General features: G+C 39.7%; 2 protein-coding genes across 4 annotated transcripts in view; both read right to left on the bottom strand.

The window, feature by feature from the left end:
* The window catches only part of LOC133610207 (M-phase phosphoprotein 9), a 104,654-nt gene extending 102,478 nt beyond the window's left edge, over positions 1 to 2,176 (bottom strand). For all 3 annotated transcript variants that reach the window (XM_061966317.1, XM_061966319.1, XM_061966318.1), the window contains exon 1: positions 2,133 to 2,176. The gene's annotated coding sequence lies outside the window, so the exon portion shown is untranslated. The remainder of the gene's footprint in view (positions 1 to 2,132) is intronic.
* Positions 2,177 to 9,820: 7,644 nt separating this feature from the next.
* Positions 9,821 to 26,026, bottom strand: part of LOC133610263 (cyclin-dependent kinase 2-associated protein 1) — a 47,473-nt gene continuing 31,267 nt past the window's right edge. Inside the window, exons 3-4 of the mRNA XM_061966397.2 lie at positions 13,486 to 13,612; positions 9,821 to 10,370 (exon numbers count right to left, since the gene is read on the bottom strand). Coding sequence (XP_061822381.1) covers positions 10,303 to 10,370; positions 13,486 to 13,612 — 195 coding nt within the window. The 3' untranslated portion in view covers positions 9,821 to 10,302. The remainder of the gene's footprint in view (positions 10,371 to 13,485; positions 13,613 to 26,026) is intronic.

The raw sequence follows: 26,026 nt of genomic DNA, 5'->3' as shown, positions 1-26,026 counted from the left end.
TCCGGTGCGACTTATACTCCGAAAAATACGGTATATGTTTTTTTGTTGTTGTTTTACTTTTATAGCTGTATGTAGAAATATCTGGTTGCATCAGCTCTGCTCTTTTAACGTCCTTTGATGTTTGATGTTTCCCTCTTACACACATTTTTATGTGTGCTATGGCTATGAGTTATTTTTCCCCTTGGCCTCAGTCTGGACCTCCTCTCTAGGGGCCCAGGCTTAGACTGAATTTTTAATTTTTCTCCCTCCCGTCCCCAGCGTTTACCTGTTTCTCACCTTTTTTTGTAAGTTGGCAGACCTGTCAGCGATCCTGTTCTGTCTCCCTGTAATGTTTGATCCTGTTCTGTCTCCCTGTAATGTTTGTCTGCTCTTGAATTATTATTAATTATGATTATTAAAGTATTTCTGATTCTAATTAAGTCCATCTGATTTAAGAAAATATAGGTTGTATATTTCTCTTGTCGATTCTCTTAATATCCCCTGGCATGAACCCCATAGAGAATTTGTGGGGTATTGTGAAGAAGAAGCTGAAAGACACCAGACCCAATAATGCAAATGAGCTAAAGGCCGCTATTGAAGCATCCTGGGCATCCATTTACTTGGTCTGAGGAAATATTCAAATTTTTTGAGATACGATTTTTGAGTTTTCTTAAGCTGTATGCCATAATCAGCAATATTAAAATAATAAAAGGCTTGCAAGATTTCAGTTGATGTGTAATGAATCCAGAATGTATGACATTTTTGTTTTTTTTAAATTGCATTACAGAAAATAAAGAACTTTATCACAATATTCTAATTTTCTGAGACAGTCCTGCATACCGTATTTTTCGGACTATAAGTCGCAGTTTTTTTTCATAGTTTGGCCGGGCTCCAGTGCAACTTATATATGTTTTTTCCTTCTTTATTATGCATTTTCGGCAGGTGCGACTTATACTCCGAAAAATACGGTATATGTTTTTTTGTTGTTGTTTTACTTTTATAGCTGTATATAGAAATATCTGGTTGCATCAGCTCTGCTCTTTTAACGTCCTTTGATGTTTGATGTTTCCCTCTTACACACATTTTTATGTGTGCTATGGCTATGAGTTATTTTTCCCCTTGGCCTCAGTCTGGACCTCCTCTCTAGGGGCCCAGGCTTAGACTGAATTTTTAATTTTTCTCCCTCCCGTCCCCAGCGTTTACCTGTTTCTCACCTTTTTTTGTAAGTTGGCAGACCTGTCAGCGATCCTGTTCTGTCTCCCTGTAATGTTTGATCCTGTTCTGTCTCCCTGTAATGTTTGATCCTGTTCTGTCTCCCTGTAATGTTTGTCTGCTCTTGAATTATTATTAATTATGATTATTCAAGTATTTCTGATTCTAATTAAGTCCATCTGATTTAAGAAAATATAGGTTGTATATTTCTCTTGTCGATTCTCTTAATATCCCTTAATATTTAGACTTAGACTTCCTTTTTACTGTAATTCAAATTTGAACTTTACAGTACAGATAAGAACGAAATTTCGTCGCATTAGCTCACGGTAGTGCATGATAAAAAAGCAATAAGGTGCATATATAAATAAATAGATTACTGTACAGATAAATATATTATTATTTGGCCTATCACAATAGTTCAAGTACCATTGGAAATGTTTTTGCAATTAATTTATTTCAGATATTTTGCATTTGAAATGTTTTGTCACGTGCCTGCAATGTCCGAACATACAATAAGTATAATAATCATAATTTGTAAAAAAAATATATATTTATGGAATTAATTCTGGAAACTGTCATGTTTACATGTGTTTTATTTCTGGGTTTATACGAACTGGTCAGCTCCGTTGGGGAAAAAAAAACTGCCATCAAGCTCAGCGACTCGCAGCGCTAGCGTTACCCGGGCTAAGGTGAGCCATATTCGGCCACCTGGCGATGACACTCCGGCGGGCTCCTGGTTCCGGCTAGCATGCTAAGCTAACTAACTAGTCCTGACTTGACGACCACCGCTAGCTAAGTTAAGCTAGTTGTGTTTGGCGGGGCGCCGTCGTTGCAGCCTGGGCGAAATGACATAGCGCGCACACTTAGACTCGAACATAAACAAAATAAAAACAAATAACAATAAGCGCGCGTATTGTAGAAACATTATTATGTCATCTTACCAGTTTCCTCGTTTGGTTTCGACATCCATATTTCTCAGTGGCATGGCTAGCTGCGCGCTGATTGGTCGGTCAAAGTGACGTTGCTTCCGCGTTTATGAAATTACCGGCCTGTGATTGGCGGCAGCTTTGTAACTCGCCTCCTATTGGCTGAGAGAGAGGGACAAAACACTTTGACAGGACAGGGCTTTTTGTACTTACTTTGATTATTATTATTTCTCAATTGTTTGTAAATGTTGCAATTTATAAATACATTTCAGATTACTTCTAGACCTCCACCCCAGATCACACCTCACTCCTACCCACTTCTCCAAAGTGGGCTGGCTCAGGGTGGAGGACAGAGTGAAACAACTTGCACTGAGCCTGGTCTATAAAATCCGCTACACCTCCCTGATACCCAAGTACATGTCAAACTACTTCCTTAACGTAAATGACCGCCATAACCACAACACCAGGGGGAGCTCCACTAACCACGTTAAACCCAGATTCCGATCTAACAAAGGTCTTAACCAGGGGTCCCCAAACTACGGCCTGTGGGCCGGATCCGGCCCCCCCAGCATCCAAAATCCGGCCCACAGGAAGTCCCAAGTTTTTTTTTTTTTTTTTTTAATCTTTCCTTTTTAATCCATTTTCAACCGCTTGTTACTCTCGGTGTCTACTAGCCGCTCAGGCAAATCATATTGTCTAAAAATGAATTTTCCCATCGATAACGTGACAATGTTAAATGTTGATGAACATCAATGTTAATTGATGTTAAATGACAAAACGGATTCTAAAGACAATGTATATATATATATATATATACAAACCCTGTTTCCATATGAGTTGGGAAATTGTGTTAGATGTAAATATAAACGGAATACAATGATTTGCAAATCCTTTTCAAGCCATATTCAGTTGAATATGCTACAAAGACAACATATTTGATGTTCAAACTCATAAATTTTATTTATTTTTTGCAAATAATAATTAACTTAGAATTTCATGGCTGCAACACGTGCCAAAGTAGTTGGGAAAGGGCATGTTCACCACTGTGTTACATGGCCTTTCCTTTTAACGACACTCAGTAAACGTTTGGGAACTGAGGAGACACATTTTTTGAAGCTTCTCAGGTGGAATTCTTTCCCATTCTTGCTTGATGTACAGCTTAAGTTGTTCAACAGTCCGGGGGTCTCCCTTGTGCTATTTTAGGCTTCATAATGCGCCACACATTTTCAATGTCTGGACTACAGGCAGGCCAGTCTAGCACCCGCACTCTTTTACTATGAAGCCACGTTGATGTAACACGTGGCTTGGCATTGTCTTGCTGAAATAAGCAGGGGCGTCCATGGTAACGTTGCTTGGATGGCAACATATGTTGCTCCAAAAGCTGTATGTACCTTTCAGCATTAATGGCGCCTTCACAGATGTGTAAGTTACCCATGCCTTGGGCGCCAATACACCCCCATACCATCACACATGCTGCCTTTTACACTTTGCGCCTAGAACAATCCGGATGGTTCTTTTCCTCTTTGGTCCGGAGGACACGACGTCCACAGTTTCCAAAAACAATTAGAAATGTGGACTCGTCAGACAACAGAACACTTTTCCACTTTGTATCAGTCCATCTTAGATGAGCTCAGGCCCAGCGAAGCCGACAGCGTTTCTGGGTGTTGTTGATAAACGGTTTTTGCCTTGCATAGGAGAGTTTTAACTTGCACTTACAGATGTAGCGACCAACTGTGGTTACTGACAGTGGGTTTCTGAAGTGTTCCTGAGCCCATGTGGTGATATCCTTTACACACTGATGTCGCTTGTTGATGCAGTACAGCCTGAGGGATGGAAGGTCACGGGCTTAGCCGCTTACGTGCAGTGATTTCTCCAGATTCTCTGAACCCTTTGATGATATTACGGAGCGTAGATGGTGAAATCCCTCAATTCCTTGCAATAGCTGCTTGAGAAAGGTTTTTCTTAAACTGTTCAACAATTCGTTCAGGCATTTGTTGACAAAGTGGTGACCCTCGCCCCATCCTTGTTTGTGAATGACTGAGCATTTCATGGAATCTACTTTTATACCCAATCATGGCACCCACCTGTTCCCAATTAGCCTGCACACCTGTGGGATGTTCCAAATAAGTGTTTGATGAGCATTCCTCAACTTTATCAGTATTTATTGCCACCTTTCCCAACTTCTTTGTCACGTGTTGCTGGCATCAAATTCTAAAGTTAATGATTATTTGCAAAAAAAAAAATTAAAATGTTTATGAGTTTGAACATCAAATATGTTGTCTTTGTAGCATATTCAACTGAATATGGGTTGAAAATGATTTGCAAATCATTGTATTCCGTTTATATTTACATCTAACACAATTTCTCAACTCATATGGAAATAGGGTTTGTACATATATACTGTATATATATATATATATATATATATATATATATATATATATATATATATATATATATATATATACTGTATATATATATATATATATATATATATATATATATATATACTGTGTATATATATATATATATATATATATATATATATATATTAGAGATGCGCGGATAGGCAATTATTTCATCCGCAACCCCATCAGAAAGTCGTCAACCATCCGCCATCCACCCGATGTAACATTTGATCAGAACCGCACCCGCCCGCACCCGCCCGTTGTTATATATCTAATATAGACGATGCAAGGCATTAGTGAGGTTATAAAGCTTTTGCCTGTTAAAGAAAGGAGACTGATCCAATGCAGCACAGACATTCGCGTGCCACGCTGTCACGGCCCAGACGCACACCAGTGCGCAATCATATGGGAGCCGCGCTGAGCACACCTCCAAGCGCGTCTCGCTGCCGGCGACGGCCGGGTATATGGGCCCGACGCTCCAGCGCCATCCATTTTCAGGGCTAGTTGATTCGGCAGGTGGGTTGTTACACACTCCTTAGCGGGTTCCAACTTCCATGGCCACCGTCCTGCTGTCTATATCAACCAGGGTGAGCCCCACCCCTTTGGTGAGCGCACTGCGCACGGAGTGACCCCTGTTACGCGCCCCCGGCAACAGGGGTGGCGGGCAGGTAAGCTGCGCGGGCGGAGCGCGCGGAGTGACCCCTGTTTACGAGCCCCCGGCCACGGGGGTGGCGGGCAGGTAAGCTGCTTACCTGCTGCGCGTGACGCCGGCCGCGGCGAAGGCGGACGAGGCGGGGTGTCGGTGCGGTGGGCGCGGTGGTGACCCTGGACGTGCGTCGGGCCCTTCTCGCGGATCGCCTCAGCTACGGCTCCCGGTGGGGCCCTCTCGGGGGAAGGGGCCTCGGTCCCGGACCCCGGCGAGGCGTCCCTTCTCCGCTCCGTAAAAGTGTCCATCTCTTTTTTTTTTCTTCTTCTGTTGTGGCATATGCTGCAGGTGCCTGCTCGTTTTTCATATGTGTGTAACAACATTTAACTATGTATATATATTTCCCAATTGGTTTAACTGCCACCCGCCTGAATCTATTTAAAATCTAATTTTTTTTTATTTCAACCGCCCGACCCAACCTGACCCGCGGATAAAATCAAATTTTTTTTAATTTCATCCGCCCAATCCGCGGACTCCGCGGTTGTAATTTATATATATATATATATATATATATATATATATATATATATATCCTGATGATTGAGGGTACCCCCCCTCATGAAACAGGCCTGTAGAGATGAAATAGTCTTGTGATTTTTTTCCCACACATACATACATACATACATACATACATATATATATATATATATATATATATATATATATATATATATATATATATATATATATATATATATATATATATATATATATATATATATATATATATATATATACATATGTATATATATATATATATATATATATGTATGTACAGCCTGGCCCACGGCCACATTTTTTTAACCCAATGCGGCCCCCGAGTCAAAAAGTTAGGGGACCCCTGGTCTTAACTCATTCTCCTTCTATGCCACATCATTATGGAATGCACTCCCAACAGGTGTAAAAGAAAGTGCATCTCTATCCTCCTTCAAAACCGCACTAAAAGAACACCTCCAGGCAACTTCAACCCTAGACTAACCCCCTCCCCCCACCACATCCCACCTCCCCGGATTGTAAATAATCAAATGTAAATAATCAAATGTAGATACTTATTCTTATGCTTTCTGATCTCTCTCTATGTCCACTACTTGCTGTACATATCCTACCAAGTCAGACCTACACTGTTTAATGTCCATTTCTCTGATGATGCAATTGTTGATGACTGAAGTGTTGATACCAACCAAACCTACCCCCCACGCCCCCTCCACATCCCGGATTGTAAATAATTCAATGTATATACTCCATACTTGCCAACCCTCCCGGATTTTCCGGGAGACTCCCGAAATTCAGCGCCTCTCCCGAAAACCTCCCGGGAGAAAATTTGTCCCGCACTCACGCTACCGCTCCCTCTCTTCTCTCGCCCACACACTCACTGACGTCACTCACCTCACATGCTCACCTATTAAAGGGCACACACACACACACACATACGCTACTCTCATAACAGCTTGTAAGTTCCAAGCCGCAGCTGCAATTGGACCTGGATATAGCCTCCGGGAAGAAGTAGTGGACTACCAAGTGCTTGGCACTGAAGATCTTCCTCAGGAAGCAAAGATTGACCTTGTTTTGGGCCATGCTAGGGAGAGATGGAAGATTCCAGACTCTAATGCATTTGATGAAAGCACTTTTGTGCGTGCCACACAGCAATGCATCATCAGAGAGGGTGTTCAGCATGGTTAGAAAAATAGTGACAAGAGAATAGAACAAGGATGGACAATTCAACCCTTAACTCAACAATGAGTAGATGAGTGTTATGTGTGTGTATATGTGTAAATAAATGAACACTGAAATTCAAGTATTTCTTTTATTTATATATACATATATATATATTATATATATATATATTATATATATATATATATATATATATAATATATATATATATATATATATATAATATATATATATATATATATATATATATATATATATATACATATATATATCATACTTGCCAACCCTCCCGGATTTTCCGGGAGACTCCCGAAATTCAGCGCCTCTCCCGAAAACCTGCCGGGACAAATTTTCTCCCGAAAATCTCCCGAAATTCAGGCGGACTCAGGTCCATAATAACAGATATTTTATTTGAGTATTAACCCACAATTTAAACAGCATACCTGCCCAATCACGTTATAACTGTAGAATGATGGAGGGCGAGGTCTTGGTTTCTTATGTGGGTTTATTGTTAGGCAGTTTCATTAACGTCCTCCCAGCGCGGCAACAACACACAACAACAGCAGTCACGTTTTTCGTCTACCGTAAAGCAGTTCGTCTGCCGTAAACAGCAATGTTGTGACACTCTTAAACAGGACAATACTGCCATCTAGTGCATTTAGGGACGGCGTGGCGCAGTGGAAGAGTGGCCGTGCGCAACCCAAGGGTCCCTGGTTCAATCCCCACCTAGTACCAACCTCGTCATGTCCGTTGTGTCCTGAGCAAGACACTTCACCCTTGCTCCTGATGGGTGCTGGTCAGCGCCTTGCATGGCAGCTCCCTCCATCAGTGTGTGAATGTGTGTGTGAATGGGTAAATGTGGAAGTAGTGTCAAACCTTGAAGGTAGAAAAGCGCTATACAAGTACAACCCATTTATCATTATTTATTTATATTTGATGAAAGCACTTTTGTGCGTGCCACACAGCAATGCATCATCAGAGAGGGTGTTCAGCATGGTTAGAAAAATAGTGACAAGAGAATAGAACAAGGATGGACAATTCAACCCTTAACTCAACAATGAGTAGATGAGTGTTATGTGTGTGTATATGTGTAAATAAATGAACACTGAAATTCAAGTATTTCTTTTATTTATATATACATATATATATAATACAATAAATATATATATATATATATATATATATATATATATATATAGCTAGAATTCACTGAAAATCAAGTATTTCTTTTATTTATACATACATATATATATATAATACAATAAATATATATATCTATATATAGCTAGAATTCACTGAAAATCAAGTAATTATTTTATTTATATATACATATATATATAATAAAATAAATATATATATATTTATATAGCTAGAATTCACTGAAAATCAAGTATTTCTTTTATTTATATATACATATATATATATATATATAATACAATAAATATATATATATATATATATATATATATATATATATATATATATATATATATATATATAGCTAGAATTCACTGAAAATCAAGTAATTATTTTATTTATATATACATATATATATAATACAATAAATATATATATATTTATATAGCTACATACGAAAAACGAGCAGGCACCTGCAGCATATGCCACAACAGAAGAAAAAAAAAGAAAAAGAGATGGACACTTTTACGGAGCGGAGAATGCCCCCGACGCCTCGCCGGGGTCCGGGACCGAGGCCCCTTCCCCCGAGAGGGCCCCACCGGGAGCCGTAGCTGAGGCGATCCGCGAGAAGGGCCCGACGCACGTCCAGGGTCACCACCGCACCGACACCCCGCCTCGTCCGCCTTCGCCGCGGCCGGCGTCACGCGCAGCAGGTAAGCAGCTTACCTGCCCGCCACCCCCGTGGCCGGGGGCTCGTAACAGGGGTCACTCCGCGCGCAGTGCGCTCACGAAAGGGGTGGGGCTCACCCTGGTTGATATAGACAGCAGGACGGTGGCCATGGACGTCGGAACCCGCTAAGGAGTGTGTAACAACCCACCTGCCGAATCAACTAGCCCTGAAAATGGATGGCGCTGGAGCGTCGGGCCCATACCCGGCCGTCGCCGGCAGCGAGACGCGCTTGGAGGTGCGCTCAGCGCGGCTCCCATATGATTGCGCACTGGTGTGCGTCTGGGTCGTGACAGCGTGGCACGCGAATGTCTGTGCTGCATTGGATCAGTCTCCTTTCTTTAACAGGCAAAAGCTTTATAACCTCACTAATGCCTTGCATCGTCTATATTAGATATATAACAACGGGCGGGTGCGGGCGGATGCGGTTCTGATCAAATGTTACATCGGGTGGATGGCGGATGGTTGACGACTTTCTGATGCGGTTGCGGATGAAATTATTGCCTATCCGCGCATCTCTAACATATATATATAATACAATAAATATATATATATATATAGCTAGAATTCACTGAAAATCAAGTATTTCTTTTATTTATATATACATATATATATAATACAATAAATATATATTATATATATATATATATATAGCTAGAATTCACTGAAAATCAAGTATTTCTTAGATATATATATATATATGAAATACTTGACTTGGTGAATTCCAGCTGTAAATATACTCCTCCCCTCTTAACCACGACCCCGCCCCCCACCTCTCGAAATCGGAGGTCTCAAGGTTGGCAAGTATGATATACTCTGATGATGAACTTGTGTGATGACTGTATTATGCAGATAGTATATATTTGTATCATGAATCAATTTAAGTGGACCCCGACTTAAAGAAGTGTAAAAACTTATTGGGGTGTTACCATTTAGTGGTCAATTGTAGGGAATATGTACTTCACTGTGCAACCTACTAATAAAAGTCTCAATCAATCAATCAAATGAATTAAAAAAATAACCGAAACAATGAATCACAATGACAGCCGTATTGAAAATACAATTTATTACACAGTGTAATAAATACATACAAAGATGCAAGTAACAGCATTTTCTTTTAATAACAAAAAACCTGAACACGAATGAATTGACACTTTTCCGTGTCTCACACACTCATGCACGGCCCCTAGACTATAAAAAAAAACTAAAATAAAAACTAACCCTGTACAAGACAAGTGGGGTCTGCACTTGAACCCACGGGCCTAATTAATGGCATGCAAAAAAAACCAATGGAAACTAACAATCTCCCTGGAGAAACAAAGTGCGCACGTAGAAACGACACCAAATCGTCCAGTTTGAATGTGACTCATCCACACCAGATTTAGATGACCCTCAGGAGCCATCGAGCATATTTGGAATCCACTCATTCACCTTTTACTTCCTGACAAATAGGAAATGACATGCACTTTTTTTTTGTTGTTGCAATATTGAAGACGTTAAGTCTCCTTGCACTTGAGGAATGTGTGATTGTGGCTAAGACCTGGCGTTCCTCTCCGTCTCCGCCAAGCACTCTCGCACCAGCCCCCGGGCGTGGATGATGCCTGCGGGGAGGAAAAGACACTCTCCTCAACTCCACGTCTGCATACCTGCCAACTTTTGAAATCAGGAAAACCTAGTAGCCAGGGTCCAGGGGCCGACGCAAAATGATTGATTGCATTCAGACAGGTTAAAATGTTGCTAAAACCGTCACTTTTCTATCAGTCACGGTGACTTTTCAAAACAAAAATATTACAGCAAAAATCATATGGGTTGATTGACATGTTTATTCTGTAAGCTAACTTCAATAGTTTGAAATTATTTTGACAGTTAATGCCAGTTATCCTGTCAACCTTTCACAAGACTTCAATTTGTTAATTGAAAGTATAAACACTTTTTACAGTAAACAAATGGTAAAACAGTACTAAACAATTCCATTAAAAAAAAAAATTGGTGTCATTATTAACTTTCTGTCCAAGCTTGTATAATCTACTGCCTTGTTCAATTGTCAAAAATATTCTGTGCCTAAAATTCACATTTCTATCACAATGATCATACTGTAAACATGGTAAGCTAACTTCATTACAATTAATAGTCCTGTCAATAGCATGGAATTACAATTCAAATGTAGTTTTTTTGTAAGCCTTTCAAAAGAATTCAAAATATGAAAAATTAATGACAATTAATTTACCGTATTTTCCGCACCATAAGGCGCCCTGGGTTATAAGCCGCGCCTTCAATGAACGGCATATTTCAAAACTTTGTCCACCTATAAGCCGCCCCGTGTTGTAAGCCGCATCTAACTGCGCTAAAGGAATGTCAAAAAAACAGTCCGATCGGTCAGTCAAACTTTAATAATATATTAAAAACCAGCGTGATGTGGGCGCGCATGGAGTCGTATATCAACATGGACGGAGCTGCGTGAAAAAAGCCACCCGGCCTCTTCGCGTAAACTTCCCTTAACCACTCGCTCATCTTTTCTTCATCCATCCATCCCTTCGAGTTAGCTTTTATGATGACGCCGGCTGGAAAGGTCTCTTTTGGCAAGGTCTTCCTTTTGAATATCACCATGGGTGGAAGTTTCTGGCCATTAGCATGGCAAGCTAGAACCACAGTGAAGGATGACTTCTCATTCCCTGTGGTGCGAATATTCACCGTACGTGCTCCCGTTGTATCCACAGTGCGGTTCACAGGAATATCAAAAGTCAGTGGAACCTCGTCCATGTTGATAATGTTCTCTGGCCGGATCTTTTTTTCAGCTATCTTGTTTTTACAATATGCACGGAAAGTAGCCAGCTTTTCTTGAAAGTCTTTAGGCAGTTGCTGTGAAATAGTAGTCCGTGTGCGGATGGAGAGATTGCGTCTTTTCATGAACCGGATCCCTTGTCGCTTAGTAGGAGCCATTTTGTGGTCTTTACAGATGTAAACACACAAAGGAAATGAAACGTAATATCCGCGCGCTTTTTCTTCTTCTACGCGGGCGGGTGGTTGCTTACAGTAGAAGAAGAAGCGCTTCCTGTTCTATGGGGGCGGGTGCTTACCTTGGCGGTTGCTTGCGTAGAAGAAGAAGCACTTCCTCTTCTACGGGGAAAAAAGATGGCGGCTGTTTACCGTAGTTGCGAGACCGAAACTTTATGAAAATGAATCTTAATATTAATCCATATATAAAGCGCACCGGGTTATAAGCCGCACTGTCAGCTTTTGAGTAAATTTGTGGTTTTTAGGTGCGGCTAATAGTGCGGAAAATACGGTAAGCCATCAGACACTTGAAAAGTGGCACATCACATCTCTAATGTAATCATGTTAACTTTTCAACAGAAATAGCACTGCAAAAATATTAAGGACATACTTCTGCATTTTGGTAGTTATGCTGTCAACATTTAACAAGATTTCTTCAACTTGGACTTGAAAGCATAAATAGTATAAACACTTTTAACAGTATAACAGTACTAAACAATTCCAATAGATAACATTGGTGTCATTACCTTTTTGTGGCTAAAATCCAAATTTATTCTATCAGATTGATCATACTGCAAAAATGATATGGTAACTTTATGATAAGTTTACTTGAAGTGGCATAAAACACCGAAAGTGATTGTTCCTATAACCCCTTTGTTTCAAATGTTTGTTCCACTTGTGGCAGTCGGGCACCAGCATACCGTCTTTGACAACTTGAAGTGGCATAAAACACTGAAAGTGATTGTTCCTATAACCCCTTTGTTTTAAATGTTTTATGCCACTTCAAGTTGTCAAAGACGTGCTGTGAAATACAGCCGACAGGATTGCGCACCAAACACGAAGCAAGACCAAAGCGCATGCATGGTGCAGGAGAACAAAGGACTTCTTTCATTTAAGGTTTGTGATAAACCATCAAACTCATTCGTTAAAAGGACTCTATAGTAATATAAAGCGAGTTTTTCTGGACATTATCATGCAAGAAAAGTTTATTTTTGGGACCGCGATCACCGCGTAATGATTTTTAAAGGTTGCATTACAAACATGTAACTGTCCCATGTGATCAGCCAGTGCGATTGGAAGTCCATGCTCAATTATTGCCTCCGTAAATAAAACTTCGGCATTTGTCACATCCAAAGAATCTGTTTGGGCGACGAAAAACGTTGAAAGTTTTCCACTTGTATCGCTAGCAACGGCATTAGACTTGTGTTTTTTTGTCCCAACGTGGTCTTTTACATCGCTAATTCCTCCGTGTCCGATCGAAAAATCTTGTCTGCACAAGGTGCGATTGGCGTAGTTTTCACCCTTTTTGGAACGGATAATTATTCCCGGATAGGCTTTTGAATATTCTTCACGGAATGACTGCGGTTTTCTTTTCGGTTTAAGACTCGTTTGCGATTTATCTCCGGCTGATTCCGTGATCGTTCGCTCGTTTGGAAACAATGGCCTCGTGCTTGGCAGCGGTGCTATAAATAGCCTCGCGCATGGCATTCGGAATGGCTCGATAGGAAGTTACGGGAAGCAGTGTCGATTGTCATTGTTGTTACGCCATTTTGTGAATAAAACTTTTTAAAAAAATGTGTTTTTTAATGAATGAAAAACCGTATTTTTTAATCACTGCAACCGTAACCCGGAATAGGTTGATGAAAACCGTACTAATTACGGGAAAACCGGAGTAGTTGGCAGGTATGCGTCTGGCGCCTTTATAGCCGATGCGGCGCTTACCTCTTTTGAGTCTCTCCATGGCGCTCTTGCTGCCGGCGTAGGTGGGCCGGATCTCCTTGCCCAGCTCCTCGATGATGGCCAGCAGCTCTGCGTATTTGTTCTGAGGCACTTGGCTGCCGGTCAGGCCCTGAAGGCACAGCAAGACAAGGTCAAAGGGTCCTGGCTGCTCAGTACAACATGCACGACAATGATTAGTCCTACAAAGGAAGGAACAGATCACATTATTTCCAAAACCCCAAAAGCAGTGAAGTTGTCACGTTGTGTAAATGCTAAATAAAAAGAGAATACAACAAATCCTTTTCAACTTATTTTCAATTGAATAGTTTCCTTTTTTACCTTCCCGGTAAGGTCTATTCAGGTGTACTGGAGAGGAGGCTACGCCGGATAGTCGAACCTCGGATTCAGGAGGAACAGTGTGGTTTTCGTCCTGGTCGTGGAACTGTGGACCAGCTCTATACTCTCGGCAGGGTCCTTGAGGGTGCATGGGAGTTTGCCCAACCAGTCTACATGTGTTTTGTGGACTTGGAGAAGGCATTCGACCGTGTCCCTCGGGAAGTCCTGTGGGGAGTGCTCAGAGAGTACGGGGTGTCGGACTGTCTGATTGTGGCAGTCCGCTCCCTGTATGATCAGTGCCAGAGCCTGGTCCGCATTGCCGGTAGTAAGTCGGACACGTTTCCAGTGAGGGTTGGACTCCGCCAAGGCTGCCCTTTGTCACACATTCTGTTCATAACTTTTATGGACAGAATTTCTAGGCGCAGTCAAGGCGTTGAGGGGATCTGGTTTGGTGGCTGCAGGATTAGGTCTCTGCTTTTTGCAGATGATGTGGTCCTGATGGCTTCATCTGGCCAGGATCTTCAGCTCTCACTGGATCGGTTCGCAGCCGAGTGTGAAGCGACTGGGATGAGAATCAGCACCTCCAAGTCCGAGTCCATGGTTCTCGCCCGGAAAAGGGTGGAGTGCCATCTCCGGGTTGGGGAGGAGATCTTGCCCCAAGTGGAGGAGTTCAAGTACCTCGGAGTCTTGTTCACGAGTGAGGGAAGAGTGGATCGTGAGATCGACAGGCGGATCGGTGCGGCGTCTTCAGTAATGCGGACGCTGTATCGATCCGTTGTGGTGAAGAAGGAGCTGAGCCGGAAGGCAAAGCTCTCAATTTACCGGTCGATCTACGTTCCCATCCTCACCTATGGTCATGAGCTTTGGGTTATGACCGAAAGGACAAGATCACGGGTACAAGCGGCCCAAATGAGTTTCCTCCGCCGGGTGGCGGGGCTCTCCCTTAGAGATAGGGTGAGAAGCTCTGCCATCCGGGAGGAGCTCAAAGTAAAGCCGCTGCTCCTCCACATCGAGAGGAGCCAGATGAGGTGGTTCGGGCATCTGGTTAGGATGCCACCCGAACGCCTCCCTAGGGAGGTGTTTAGGGCACGTCCGACCGGTAGGAGGCCGCGGGGAAGACCCAGGACACGTTGGGAAGACTATGTCTCTCGGCTGGCCTGGGAACGCCTCGGGGTCCCACAGGAAGAGCTGGACGAAGTGGCTGGGGAGAGGGAAGTCTGGGCTTCCCTGCTTAGGCTGCTGCCCCCGCGACCCGACCTCGGATAAGCGGAAGAAGATGGATGGGATGGATGGAGTTTCCTTTTAACAACACTCAGTAAAGGTTTGGGAACTGAGGAGACACATTTTTGAAGTGGAATTCTTTCCCATTCTTGCTTGATGTACAGCTTAAGTTGTTCAACAGTTTCCCTTCTCATATTTTAGCCTTCATATTTTCAATGTCTGGACTACAGACAGGACAGTCTACACTCTTAGAAATAAGGGTTCTAAAAGGGTTCGTCTACAAGGGCTGAGGTTCTAACCGGAACCATTTGCTTCTGAAAAACCCTTTCCCAAAGAAAGGGTTTTTCAAGGGTTCTTGGTAACGCTAATGGTTCCAAGTAAGAACCATTTTGATCCAGAGAACCCTTTAAAACCCCTTTTCTGAATAATTGGTTTTAAAAGGGTTCTCACTAACACTAAGGGTTCCAGTAAGAACTATTTTGATCCAGAGAACCGTTTTTGGAAGAAGGAGTTCTTCAGGGATTGTTGAAAGCATGGGTAAGATCCTGTGTCACCAGGGACATACTTCCTGATAACATGGTGCCTATCTTTAAATAAATGTTTTTCTCATTCAAATGTTTGTTCAATGTCAACATGATAAATGACCACAATATAACTGATCTGTAGAATACAATATGGTTCTTTATAGAACCCTCAGAAGACAAGACGGTTATCGGTGAAAACCTTTGAAAAGGGATGTTTTTAGAACCCCCTGTGTCAGGTCTAGATGAAACCCTTGAAACATGAAAGAGTTCTTTGTGGAACTCCCTGTGTGGGCTCTAGATGAAACCTTTGAAACATGAAAGGGTTCTTAGTGGAACTCCCTGCGTGGGTTCTAGATGAAACCCTTGACAAACGAAAGGGTTCTTAGTGGAACTCCCTGTGTGGGTTCTAGATGAAACCCTTGAAATACGAAAGGGTTCTTAGTGGAACTCCCTGCGTGGGTTCTAGATGAAAGTCTTGAAATACAAAAGGGTTCTTAGTGGAACTCCCTGTGTGGGTTCTAGATGAAACCCTTGAAATACGAAAGGGTTCTTAGTGGAACTCCCTGTGTGGGTTCTAGATGAAACCCTTGAAACATGAAAGAGTTCTTTGTGGAACTCCCTGTGTGGGCTCTAGATGAAACCTTTGAAACATGAAAGGGTTCTTAGTGGAACTCCCTGCGTGGGTTCTAGATGAAACCCTTGACAAACGAAAGGGTTCTTAGTGGAACTCCCTGTGTGGGTTCTAGATGAAACCCTTGAAATACGAAAGGGTTCTTAGTGGAACTCCCTGCGTGGGTTCTAGATGAAAGTCTTGAAATACAAAAGGGTTCTTAGTGGAACTCCCTGTGTGGGTTCTAGATGAAACCCTTGAAATACGAAAGGGTTCTTAGTGGAACTCCCTGTGTGAGTTCTAGATGAAACCCTTGAAACATGAAAGAGTTCTTTGTGGAACTCCCTGTGTGGGCTCTAGATGAAACCTTTGAAACATGAAAGGGTTCTTAGTGGAACTCCCTGCGTGGGTTCTAGATGAAACCCTTGACAAACGAAAGGGTTCTTAGTGGAACTCCCTGTGTGGGTTCTAGATGAAACCCTTGAAATACGAAAGGGTTCTTAGTGGAACTCCCTGCGTGGGTTCTAGATGAAAGTCTTGAAATACAAAAGGGTTCTTAGTGGAACTCCCTGTGTGGGTTCTAGATGAAACCCTTGAAATACGAAAGGGTTCTTAGTGGAACTCCCTGTGTGGGTTCTAGATGAAACCCTTGAAACATGAAAGAGTTCTTTGTGGAACTCCCTGTGTGGGCTCTAGATGAAACCTTTGAAACATGAAAGGGTTCTTAGTGGAACTCCCTGCGTGGGTTCTAGATGAAACCCTTGACAAACGAAAGGGTTCTTAGTGGAACTCCCTGTGTGGGTTCTAGATGAAACCCTTGAAATACGAAAGGGTTCTTAGTGGAACTCCCTGCGTGGGTTCTAGATGAAAGTCTTGAAATACAAAAGGGTTCTTAGTGGAACTCCCTGTGTGGGTTCTAGATGAAACCCTTGAAATACGAAAGGGTTCTTAGTGGAACTCCCTGTGTGAGTTCTAGATGAAACCCTTGAAACATGAAAGAGTTCTTTGTGGAACTCCCTGTGTGGGCTCTAGATGAAACCTTTGAAACATGAAAGGGTTCTTAGTGGAACTCCCTGCGTGGGTTCTAGATGAAACCCTTGACAAACGAAAGGGTTCTTAGTGGAACTCCCTGTGTGGGTTCTAGATGAAACCCTTGAAATACGAAAGGGTTCTTAGTGGAACTCCCTGTGTGGGTTCTAGATGAAACCCTTGAAATACGAAAGGGTTCTTAGTGGAACTCCCTGCGTGGGTTCTAGATGAAAGTCTTGAAATACAAAAGGGTTCTTAGTGGAACTCCCTGTGTGGGTTCTAGATGAAACCCTTGAAATACGAAAGGGTTCTTAGTGGAACTCCCTGTGTGAGTTCTAGATGAAACCCTTGAAACATGAAAGAGTTCTTTGTGGAACTCCCTGTGTGGGTTCTAGATGAAACCTTTGAAACATAAAAGGGTTCTTAGTGGAACTCCCTGCGTGGGTTCTAGATGAAACCCTTGACAAACGAAAGGGTTCTTAGTGGAACTCCCTGTGTGGGTTCTAGATGAAACCCTTGAAATACGAAAGGGTTCTTAGTGGAACTCCCTGTGTGGGTTCTAGATGAAAGTCTTGAAATACAAAAGGGTTCTTAGTGGAACTCCCTGTGTGGGTTCTAGATGAAACCCTTGAAATACGAAAGGGTTCTTAGTGGAACTCCCTGTGTGGGTTCTAGATGAAACCCTTGAAACATGAAAGGGTTCTTAGTGGAACTCCCTGCATGGGTTCTAGATGAAACCCTTGACAAACGAAAGGGTTCTTAGTGGAACTCCCTGTGTGGGTTCTAGATGAAACCCTTGAAATACGAAAGGGTTCTTAGTGGAACTCCCTGTGTGGGTTCTAGATGAAAGTCTTGAAATACAAAAGGGTTCTTAGTGGAACTCCCTGTGTGGGTTCTAGATGAAACCCTTGAAACATGAAAGAGTTCTTTGTGGAACTCCCTGTGTGGGCTCTAGATGAAACCTTTGAAACATGAAAGGGTTCTTAGTGGAACTCCCTGCGTGGGTTCTAGATGAAACCCTTGACAAACGAAAGGGTTCTTAGTGGAACTCCCTGTGTGGGTTCTAGATGAAACCCTTGAAATACGAAAGGGTTCTTAGTGGAACTCCCTGTGTGGGCTCTAGATGAAACCTTTGAAACATGAAAGGGTTCTTAGTGGAACTCCCTGCGTGGGTTCTAGATGAAACCCTTGACAAACAAAAGGGTTCTTAGTGGAACTCCCTGTGTGGGCTCTAGATGAAACCTTTGAAACATGAAAGGGTTCTTAGTGGAACTCCCTATGTGGGTTCTAGATGAAACCCTTGACAAACGAAAGGGTTCTTAGTGGAACTCCCTGTGTGGGTTCTAGATGAAACCCTTGAAATACGAAAGGGTTCTTAGTGGAACTCCCTGCGTGGGTTCTAGATGAAAGTCTTGAAATACAAAAGGGTTCTTAGTGGAACTCCCTGTGTGGGTTCTAGATGAAACCCTTGAAATACGAAAGGGTTCTTAGTGGAACTCCCTGCGTGGGTTCTAGATGAAAGTCTTGAAATACAAAAGGGTTCTTAGTGGAACTCCCTGTGTGGGTTCTAGATGAAACCCTTGAAATACGAAAGGGTTCTTAGTGGAACTCCCTGCGTGGGTTCTAGATGAAACCCTTGAAATACGAAAGGGTTCTTAGTGGAACTCCCTGTGTGGGTTCTAGATGAAACCCTTGAAACATGAAAGGGTTCTTAGTGGAACTCCCTGCGTGGGTTCTTTGTAGAACCTCTCATGGGGGGTTCTGGGTGGAACCTTACACACACAGTTCTAGGTAGAACCCTCCAAAAGGGTTCCAGGTGGAACCTTTATAAAAAGGTTCTACCTGGAGCCAAAAAGGGTTCTCCTATGAGGACGAGCCGAAGAACCTTATATGGTTCTACTTAGCACTTTTATTTCTAAGAGTGTAGTACCCACACTCTTTTACTATGAAGCCACGCTGTTGCAACACGCATTGTTTTGCTGAAATAAGCAGGGGCGTCCATAATAACCGTATATGTTGCTCCAAAAGCTGTATGTACCTTTCAGCATTAATGGTGCCTTCACAGATGTGTAAGTTACCCATGTCTTGGCCACTAATACACCCCCATACCATCACACATGCTGCCTTTTACACTTTGCACCTAGAACAATCCGGATGGTTCTTTTCCTCTTTGGTCCGGAGGACACGACGTCCACAGTTTCCAAAAAACTATTTGAAATGTGGACTCGTCAGACCACAGAACACTTTTCCACTTTGCATCAGTCCATTTTAGATGAGCTCGGGCCCAGCGAAGCGTTTCTGGGTGTTGTTGATAAATGGCTTTGGCTTTGCATAGTAGAGTTTTAACTTGCACTTACAGACGTGGCGACCGACTGTAGTTACTGACAGTGGTTTTCTGAAGTGTTCCTGAGCCCATGTGGTGATATCCTTTACACACCGATGCCGCTTTTTGATGCAGTACCGCCTGAGGGATCCAAGGTGCGTAATATTATTCAGTGATTTCTCCAGATTCTCTGAACCTTTTGATGATATTACGGCGCGTAGATGGTGAAATCCCTAAATTCCTGGTTGAGAAATGTTGTTCTTAAACAATTTGCTCAGGCATTTGTTGACAAAGTGGTGACCCTCGCCCCCGTCCTTGTTTGTGAATGACTGAGCATTTCATGGAAGCTGTTTTTATACCCAATCATGGCACCCACCTGTTCCCAATTAGCCCGTTCACCTGTGGGATGTTCCAAATAAGTCTTTGATGAGCATTCCTCACCATTCTCCGTCTTTTTTGCCACTTGTGCCAGCTTATTTGAAACATGTTGCAGGCATCAAATTCCAAATGAGCTAATATTTGCAGAAAATAACAAAGTTTACCAGTTCCAATATTAAATATCTTGTCTTTGCAGTCTATTCAATTGAAAATAAGTTGAAAAGGATTTGTTGTATTCTCTTTTTATTTACCATTTACACAACGTGACAACTTCACTGCTTTTGTATGCTGAAAGTTGAATAGTTTTGTTGTATTTTGGTTTTATTTTGATGTCTGTGCACTTTTATGACAGCTAAGAACGCAGAGTCTACATCCTGTATCTTCAAAAGTTGAGTAGTTTTGTTGTATTTTGGTTTTATTTTGTTGTTTTCACACTTATGACATAGCTAAGAATGCTGAGTCTACATCCTGTATCTTCAAAGTTGAGTAGTTTTGTTGTATTTTGTTGTTTTCACACTTTTATGACACAGCTAAGAACGCTGATTCTACATCCCATGTCATTAAAAGGCGAGTAGTTTTGTTCCGTTTTGGTTTCATTCGTTATTTTTACACTTTTATAATAGCTAAGAACGCTGAGTCTACATCCTGTATCTTCAAAAGTTGAGTAGTTTTGTCGTATTTTTGGTTTTATTCTGTTGGTCTTACACTTTTATGACAACTAAGAATGCTGAGTCTACATCCTGTACCTTCAAAGTTGAGTAGTTTTGTTGTATTTTGATGTTTTTACACTTTTATGACAGCTAAGAACGCAGAGTCTACATCCTGTATCTTCAAAAGTTGAGTAGTTTTGTTGTATTTTGGTTTTATTTGGATGTTTTTGCACTTTTATGACAACTAAGAATGCTGAGTCTACATCCTGTATCTTCAAAAGTTGAGTAGTTTTGTCGTATTTTTGGTTTTATTCTGTTGGTCTTACACTTTTATGACAACTAAGAATGCTGAGTCTACATCCTGTACCTTCAAAGTTGAGTAGTTTTGTTGTATTTTGATGTTTTTACACTTTTATGACAGCTAAGAACGCAGAGTCTACATCCTGTATCTTCAAAAGTTGAGTAGTTTTGTTGTATTTTGGTTTTATTTTGATGTTTTTGCACTTTTATGACAACTAAGAATGCTGAGTCTACATCCTGTATCTTCAAAAGTTGAGTAGTTTTGTTGTATTTTGGTTTTATTTTGATGTTTTTGCACTTTTATGACAACTAAGAATGCTGAGCTACATCCTGTATCTTCAAAAGTTGAGTAGTTTTGTTGTATTTTGTTGTTTTCACACTTTTATGACACAGCAAAGAATGCTGATTCTACATCCCATGTCATTAAAAGGCGAGTAGTTTTGCTCCGTTTTGGTTTCATTCGTTATTTGTACACTTTTATAATAGCTAAGAATGCTGAGTCTACATCCTGTATCTTCAAAATGTCAGCATTTTTTTTAATCTAGTTTGGTTTTATTTTATGGTCTTTACACTTGTGTGAGCCTAAGCCACAAGTAATCAAAAGGGGAGTAGTTTTATTCAATTTTGATGTCTTTACATTTTAATAAAATCTATTCTGATTCTGATTCTAATGACAGGCAAGAATGCTGAGTCTACATCCTGTATCTTCAAATGTTGAGTAATTGTGTCTTATTTTGGTTTTATTTTGTTGTTTTACACTTTTATGACAGGCAAGAACGCCGAGTCTGCATCCCACATTATGGAAAGGTGAGTATTTTTGTTCTATTTTGGTTTTATTTTGTTGTTTTACTTTTTTTTGACAGCTAAGAATGCTGAGTCAACATCACATGTCATCAAAAAGTGAGAAGTTATGGTTTATATTGGTTTGATTTTGTTGTTTTTACACTTTTATGACAGGCAAGAATGCTGAGTCTACATCCTGTAACTTCAAAGTTCAGTAGTTTAGTTGTATTTTGGTTTTATTTTGTTGTTTTTACACTTTTATGACAGGCAAGAATGCTGAGTCTACATCCTGTAACTTCAAAGTTCAGTAGTTTAGTTGTATTTTGGTTTTATTTTGTTGTTTTACTTTTTTGACAGCTAAGAATGCTGAGTCAACATCACATGTCATCAAAAAGTGAGAAATTATGGTTTATATTGGTTTTATTTTGTTGTTTTTACACTTTTATGACAGCTAAGAACGCTGAGTCTACATCCTTATCTTCAAAAGTGGATTAGTTTTGTTGTATTTTGGTTGTATTTTGTTGTTTTTACACTTTTATGACAGCTAAGAATGCTGAGTCTACATCCTTATCTTCAAAAGTGGATTAGTTTTGTTGTATTTTGGTTTTATTTTGTTGTTTTTACACTTTTATGACAGCTAAGAATGCTGAGTCTACATCCTTATCTTCAAAAGTGGATTAGTTTTGTTGTATTTTGGTTTTATTTTGTTGTTTTTACACTTTTATAACAGCTAAGAATGCTGAGTCTACATCCTTATCTTCAAAAGTTGAGTAGTTTTGTTGTATTTGGTTTTATTTTGTTGTTTTTACACTTTTATGACAACTAGGAATGCTGAGTCTACATTCTTATCTTCAAAGTTGAGTAGTTTTGTTGTATTTTGTTGTTTTTACACTTTTATGACAGCTAAGAACGCTGAGTCTACATCCTTATCTTCAAAAGTAGATTAGTTTTGTTGTATTTTGGTTTTATTTTGTTGTTTTTACACTTTTATGACAGCTAAGAATGCTGAGTCTACATACTGTACCTTCAAAGTTGAGTAGTTTTGTTGTATTTTGGTTTTATTTTGTTGTTTTACTTTTTTGACAGCTAAGAATGCTGAGTCAACATCACATGTCATCAAAAAGTGAGAAATTATGGTTTATATTGGTTTTATTTTGTTGTTTTTACACTTTTATAACAGCTAAGAATGCTGAGTCTACATCCCATGTCATTAAAAGGCGAGTAGTTTTGCTCCGTTTTGGTTTCATTCGTTATTTGTACACTTTTATAATAGCTAAGAATGCTGAGTCTACATCCTGTATCTTCAAAATGTGAGCATTTTTTTAATCTAGTTTGGTTTTATTTTATGGTCTTTACACTTGTGTGAGCCTAAGCCACAAGTAATCAAAAGGGGAGTAGTTTTATTCCATTTTGTTGTCTTTACATTTTAATAAAAACTATTCGGAATCGGATTCTAATGACAGGCAAGAATGCTGAGTCTACATCCTGTATCTTCAAATGTTGAGTAATTGTGTCTTATTTTGGTTTTATTTTGTTGTTTTACACTTTTATGACAGGCAAGAACACTGAGTCTGCATCCCACATTATGGAAAGGTGAGTATTTTGTTCTATTTTGGTTTTATTTTGTTGTTTTACTTTTTTTTGACAGCTAAGAATGCTGAGTCAACATCACATGTCATCAAAAAGTGAGAAGTTATGGTTTATATTGGTTTTATTTTGTTGTTTTGACACTTTTATGACAGCTAAGAACGCTAAGTCTACATCCTTATCTTCAAAAGTGGATTAGTTTTGTTGTATTTTGGTTTTATTTTGTTGTTTTTACACTTTTATGACAACTAGGAATGCTGAGTCTACATTCTTATCTTCAAAGTTGAGTAGTTTTGTTGTATTTTGTTGTTTTTACACTTTTATGACAGCTAAGAACGCTGAGTCTACATCCTTATCTTCAAAAGTAGATTAGTTTTGTTGTATTTTGGTTTTATTTTGTTGTTTTTACACTTTTATGACAACTAGGAATGCTGAGTCTACATTCTTATCTTCAAAGTTGAGTAGTTTTGTTGTATTTTGTTGTTTTTACACTTTTATGACAGCTAAGAACGCTGAGTCTACATCCTTATCTTCAAAAGTAGATTAGTTTTGTTGTATTTTGGTTTTATTTTGTTGTTTTTACACTTTTATGACAACTAGGAATGCTGAGTCTACATTCTTATCTTCAAAGTTGAGTAGTTTTGTTGTATTTTGTTGTTTTTACACTTTTATGACAGCTAAGAACGCTGAGTCTACATCCTTATCTTCAAAAGTAGATTAGTTTTGTTGTATTTTGGTTTTATTTTGTTGTTTTTACACTTTTATGACAACTAGGAATGCTGAGTCTACATTCTTATCTTCAAAGTTGAGTAGTTTTGTTGTATTTTGTTGTTTTTACACTTTTATGACAGCTAAGAACGCTGAGTCTACATCCTTATCTTCAAAAGTAGATTAGTTTTGTTGTATTTTGGTTTTATTTTGTTGTTTTTACACTTTTATGACAGGCAAGAATGCTGAGTCTACATCCTGTAACTTCAAAGTTCAGTAGTTTAGTTGTATTTTGGTTTTATTTTGTTGTTTTACTTTTTTGACAGCTAAGAATGCTGAGTCAACATCACATGTCATCAAAAAGTGAGAAATTATGGTTTATATTGGTTTTATTTTGTTGTTTTTACACTTTTATGACAGCTAAGAACGCTGAGTCTACATCCTTATCTTCAAAAGTGGATTAGTTTTGTTGTATTTTGGTTGTATTTTGTTGTTTTTACACTTTTATGACAGCTAAGAATGCTGAGTCTACATCCTTATCTTCAAAAGTGGATTAGTTTTGTTGTATTTTGGTTTTATTTTGTTGTTTTTACACTTTTATGACAGCTAAGAATGCTGAGTCTACATCCTTATCTTCAAAAGTGGATTAGTTTTGTTGTATTTTGGTTTTATTTTGTTGTTTTTACACTTTTATAACAGCTAAGAATGCTGAGTCTACATCCTTATCTTCAAAAGTTGAGTAGTTTTGTTGTATTTGGTTTTATTTTGTTGTTTTTACACTTTTATGACAACTAGGAATGCTGAGTCTACATTCTTATCTTCAAAGTTGAGTAGTTTTGTTGTATTTTGTTGTTTTTACACTTTTATGACAGCTAAGAACGCTGAGTCTACATCCTTATCTTCAAAAGTAGATTAGTTTTGTTGTATTTTGGTTTTATTTTGTTGTTTTTACACTTTTATGACAGCTAAGAATGCTGAGTCTACATCCTGTACCTTCAAAGTTGAGTAGTTTTGTTGTATTTTGGTTTTATTTTGTTGTTTTACTTTTTTGACAGCTAAGAATGCTGAGTCAACATCACATGTCATCAAAAAGTGAGAAATTATGGTTTATATTGGTTTTATTTTGTTGTTTTTACACTTTTATAACAGCTAAGAATGCTGAGTCTACATCCCATGTCATTAAAAGGCGAGTAGTTTTGCTCCGTTTTGGTTTCATTCGTTATTTGTACACTTTTATAATAGCTAAGAATGCTGAGTCTACATCCTGTATCTTCAAAATGTGAGCATTTTTTTAATCTAGTTTGGTTTTATTTTATGGTCTTTACACTTGTGTGAGCCTAAGCCACAAGTAATCAAAAGGGGAGTAGTTTTATTCCATTTTGTTGTCTTTACATTTTAATAAAAACTATTCGGAATCGGATTCTAATGACAGGCAAGAATGCTGAGTCTACATCCTGTATCTTCAAATGTTGAGTAATTGTGTCTTATTTTGGTTTTATTTTGTTGTTTTACACTTTTATGACAGGCAAGAACACTGAGTCTGCATCCCACATTATGGAAAGGTGAGTATTTTGTTCTATTTTGGTTTTATTTTGTTGTTTTACTTTTTTTTGACAGCTAAGAATGCTGAGTCAACATCACATGTCATCAAAAAGTGAGAAGTTATGGTTTATATTGGTTTTATTTTGTTGTTTTGACACTTTTATGACAGCTAAGAACGCTAAGTCTACATCCTTATCTTCAAAAGTGGATTAGTTTTGTTGTATTTTGGTTTTATTTTGTTGTTTTTACACTTTTATGACAACTAGGAATGCTGAGTCTACATTCTTATCTTCAAAGTTGAGTAGTTTTGTTGTATTTTGTTGTTTTTACACTTTTATGACAGCTAAGAACGCTGAGTCTACATCCTTATCTTCAAAAGTAGATTAGTTTTGTTGTATTTTGGTTTTATTTTGTTGTTTTTACACTTTTATGACAACTAGGAATGCTGAGTCTACATTCTTATCTTCAAAGTTGAGTAGTTTTGTTGTATTTTGTTGTTTTTACACTTTTATGACAGCTAAGAACGCTGAGTCTACATCCTTATCTTCAAAAG

Source organism: Nerophis lumbriciformis, linkage group LG11, assembly GCF_033978685.3.
Source record: "Nerophis lumbriciformis linkage group LG11, RoL_Nlum_v2.1, whole genome shotgun sequence".
In the NCBI taxonomy this organism is placed as follows: domain Eukaryota; kingdom Metazoa; phylum Chordata; class Actinopteri; order Syngnathiformes; family Syngnathidae; genus Nerophis; species Nerophis lumbriciformis.
This window is presented reverse-complemented; position numbering and strand designations above follow the sequence as displayed.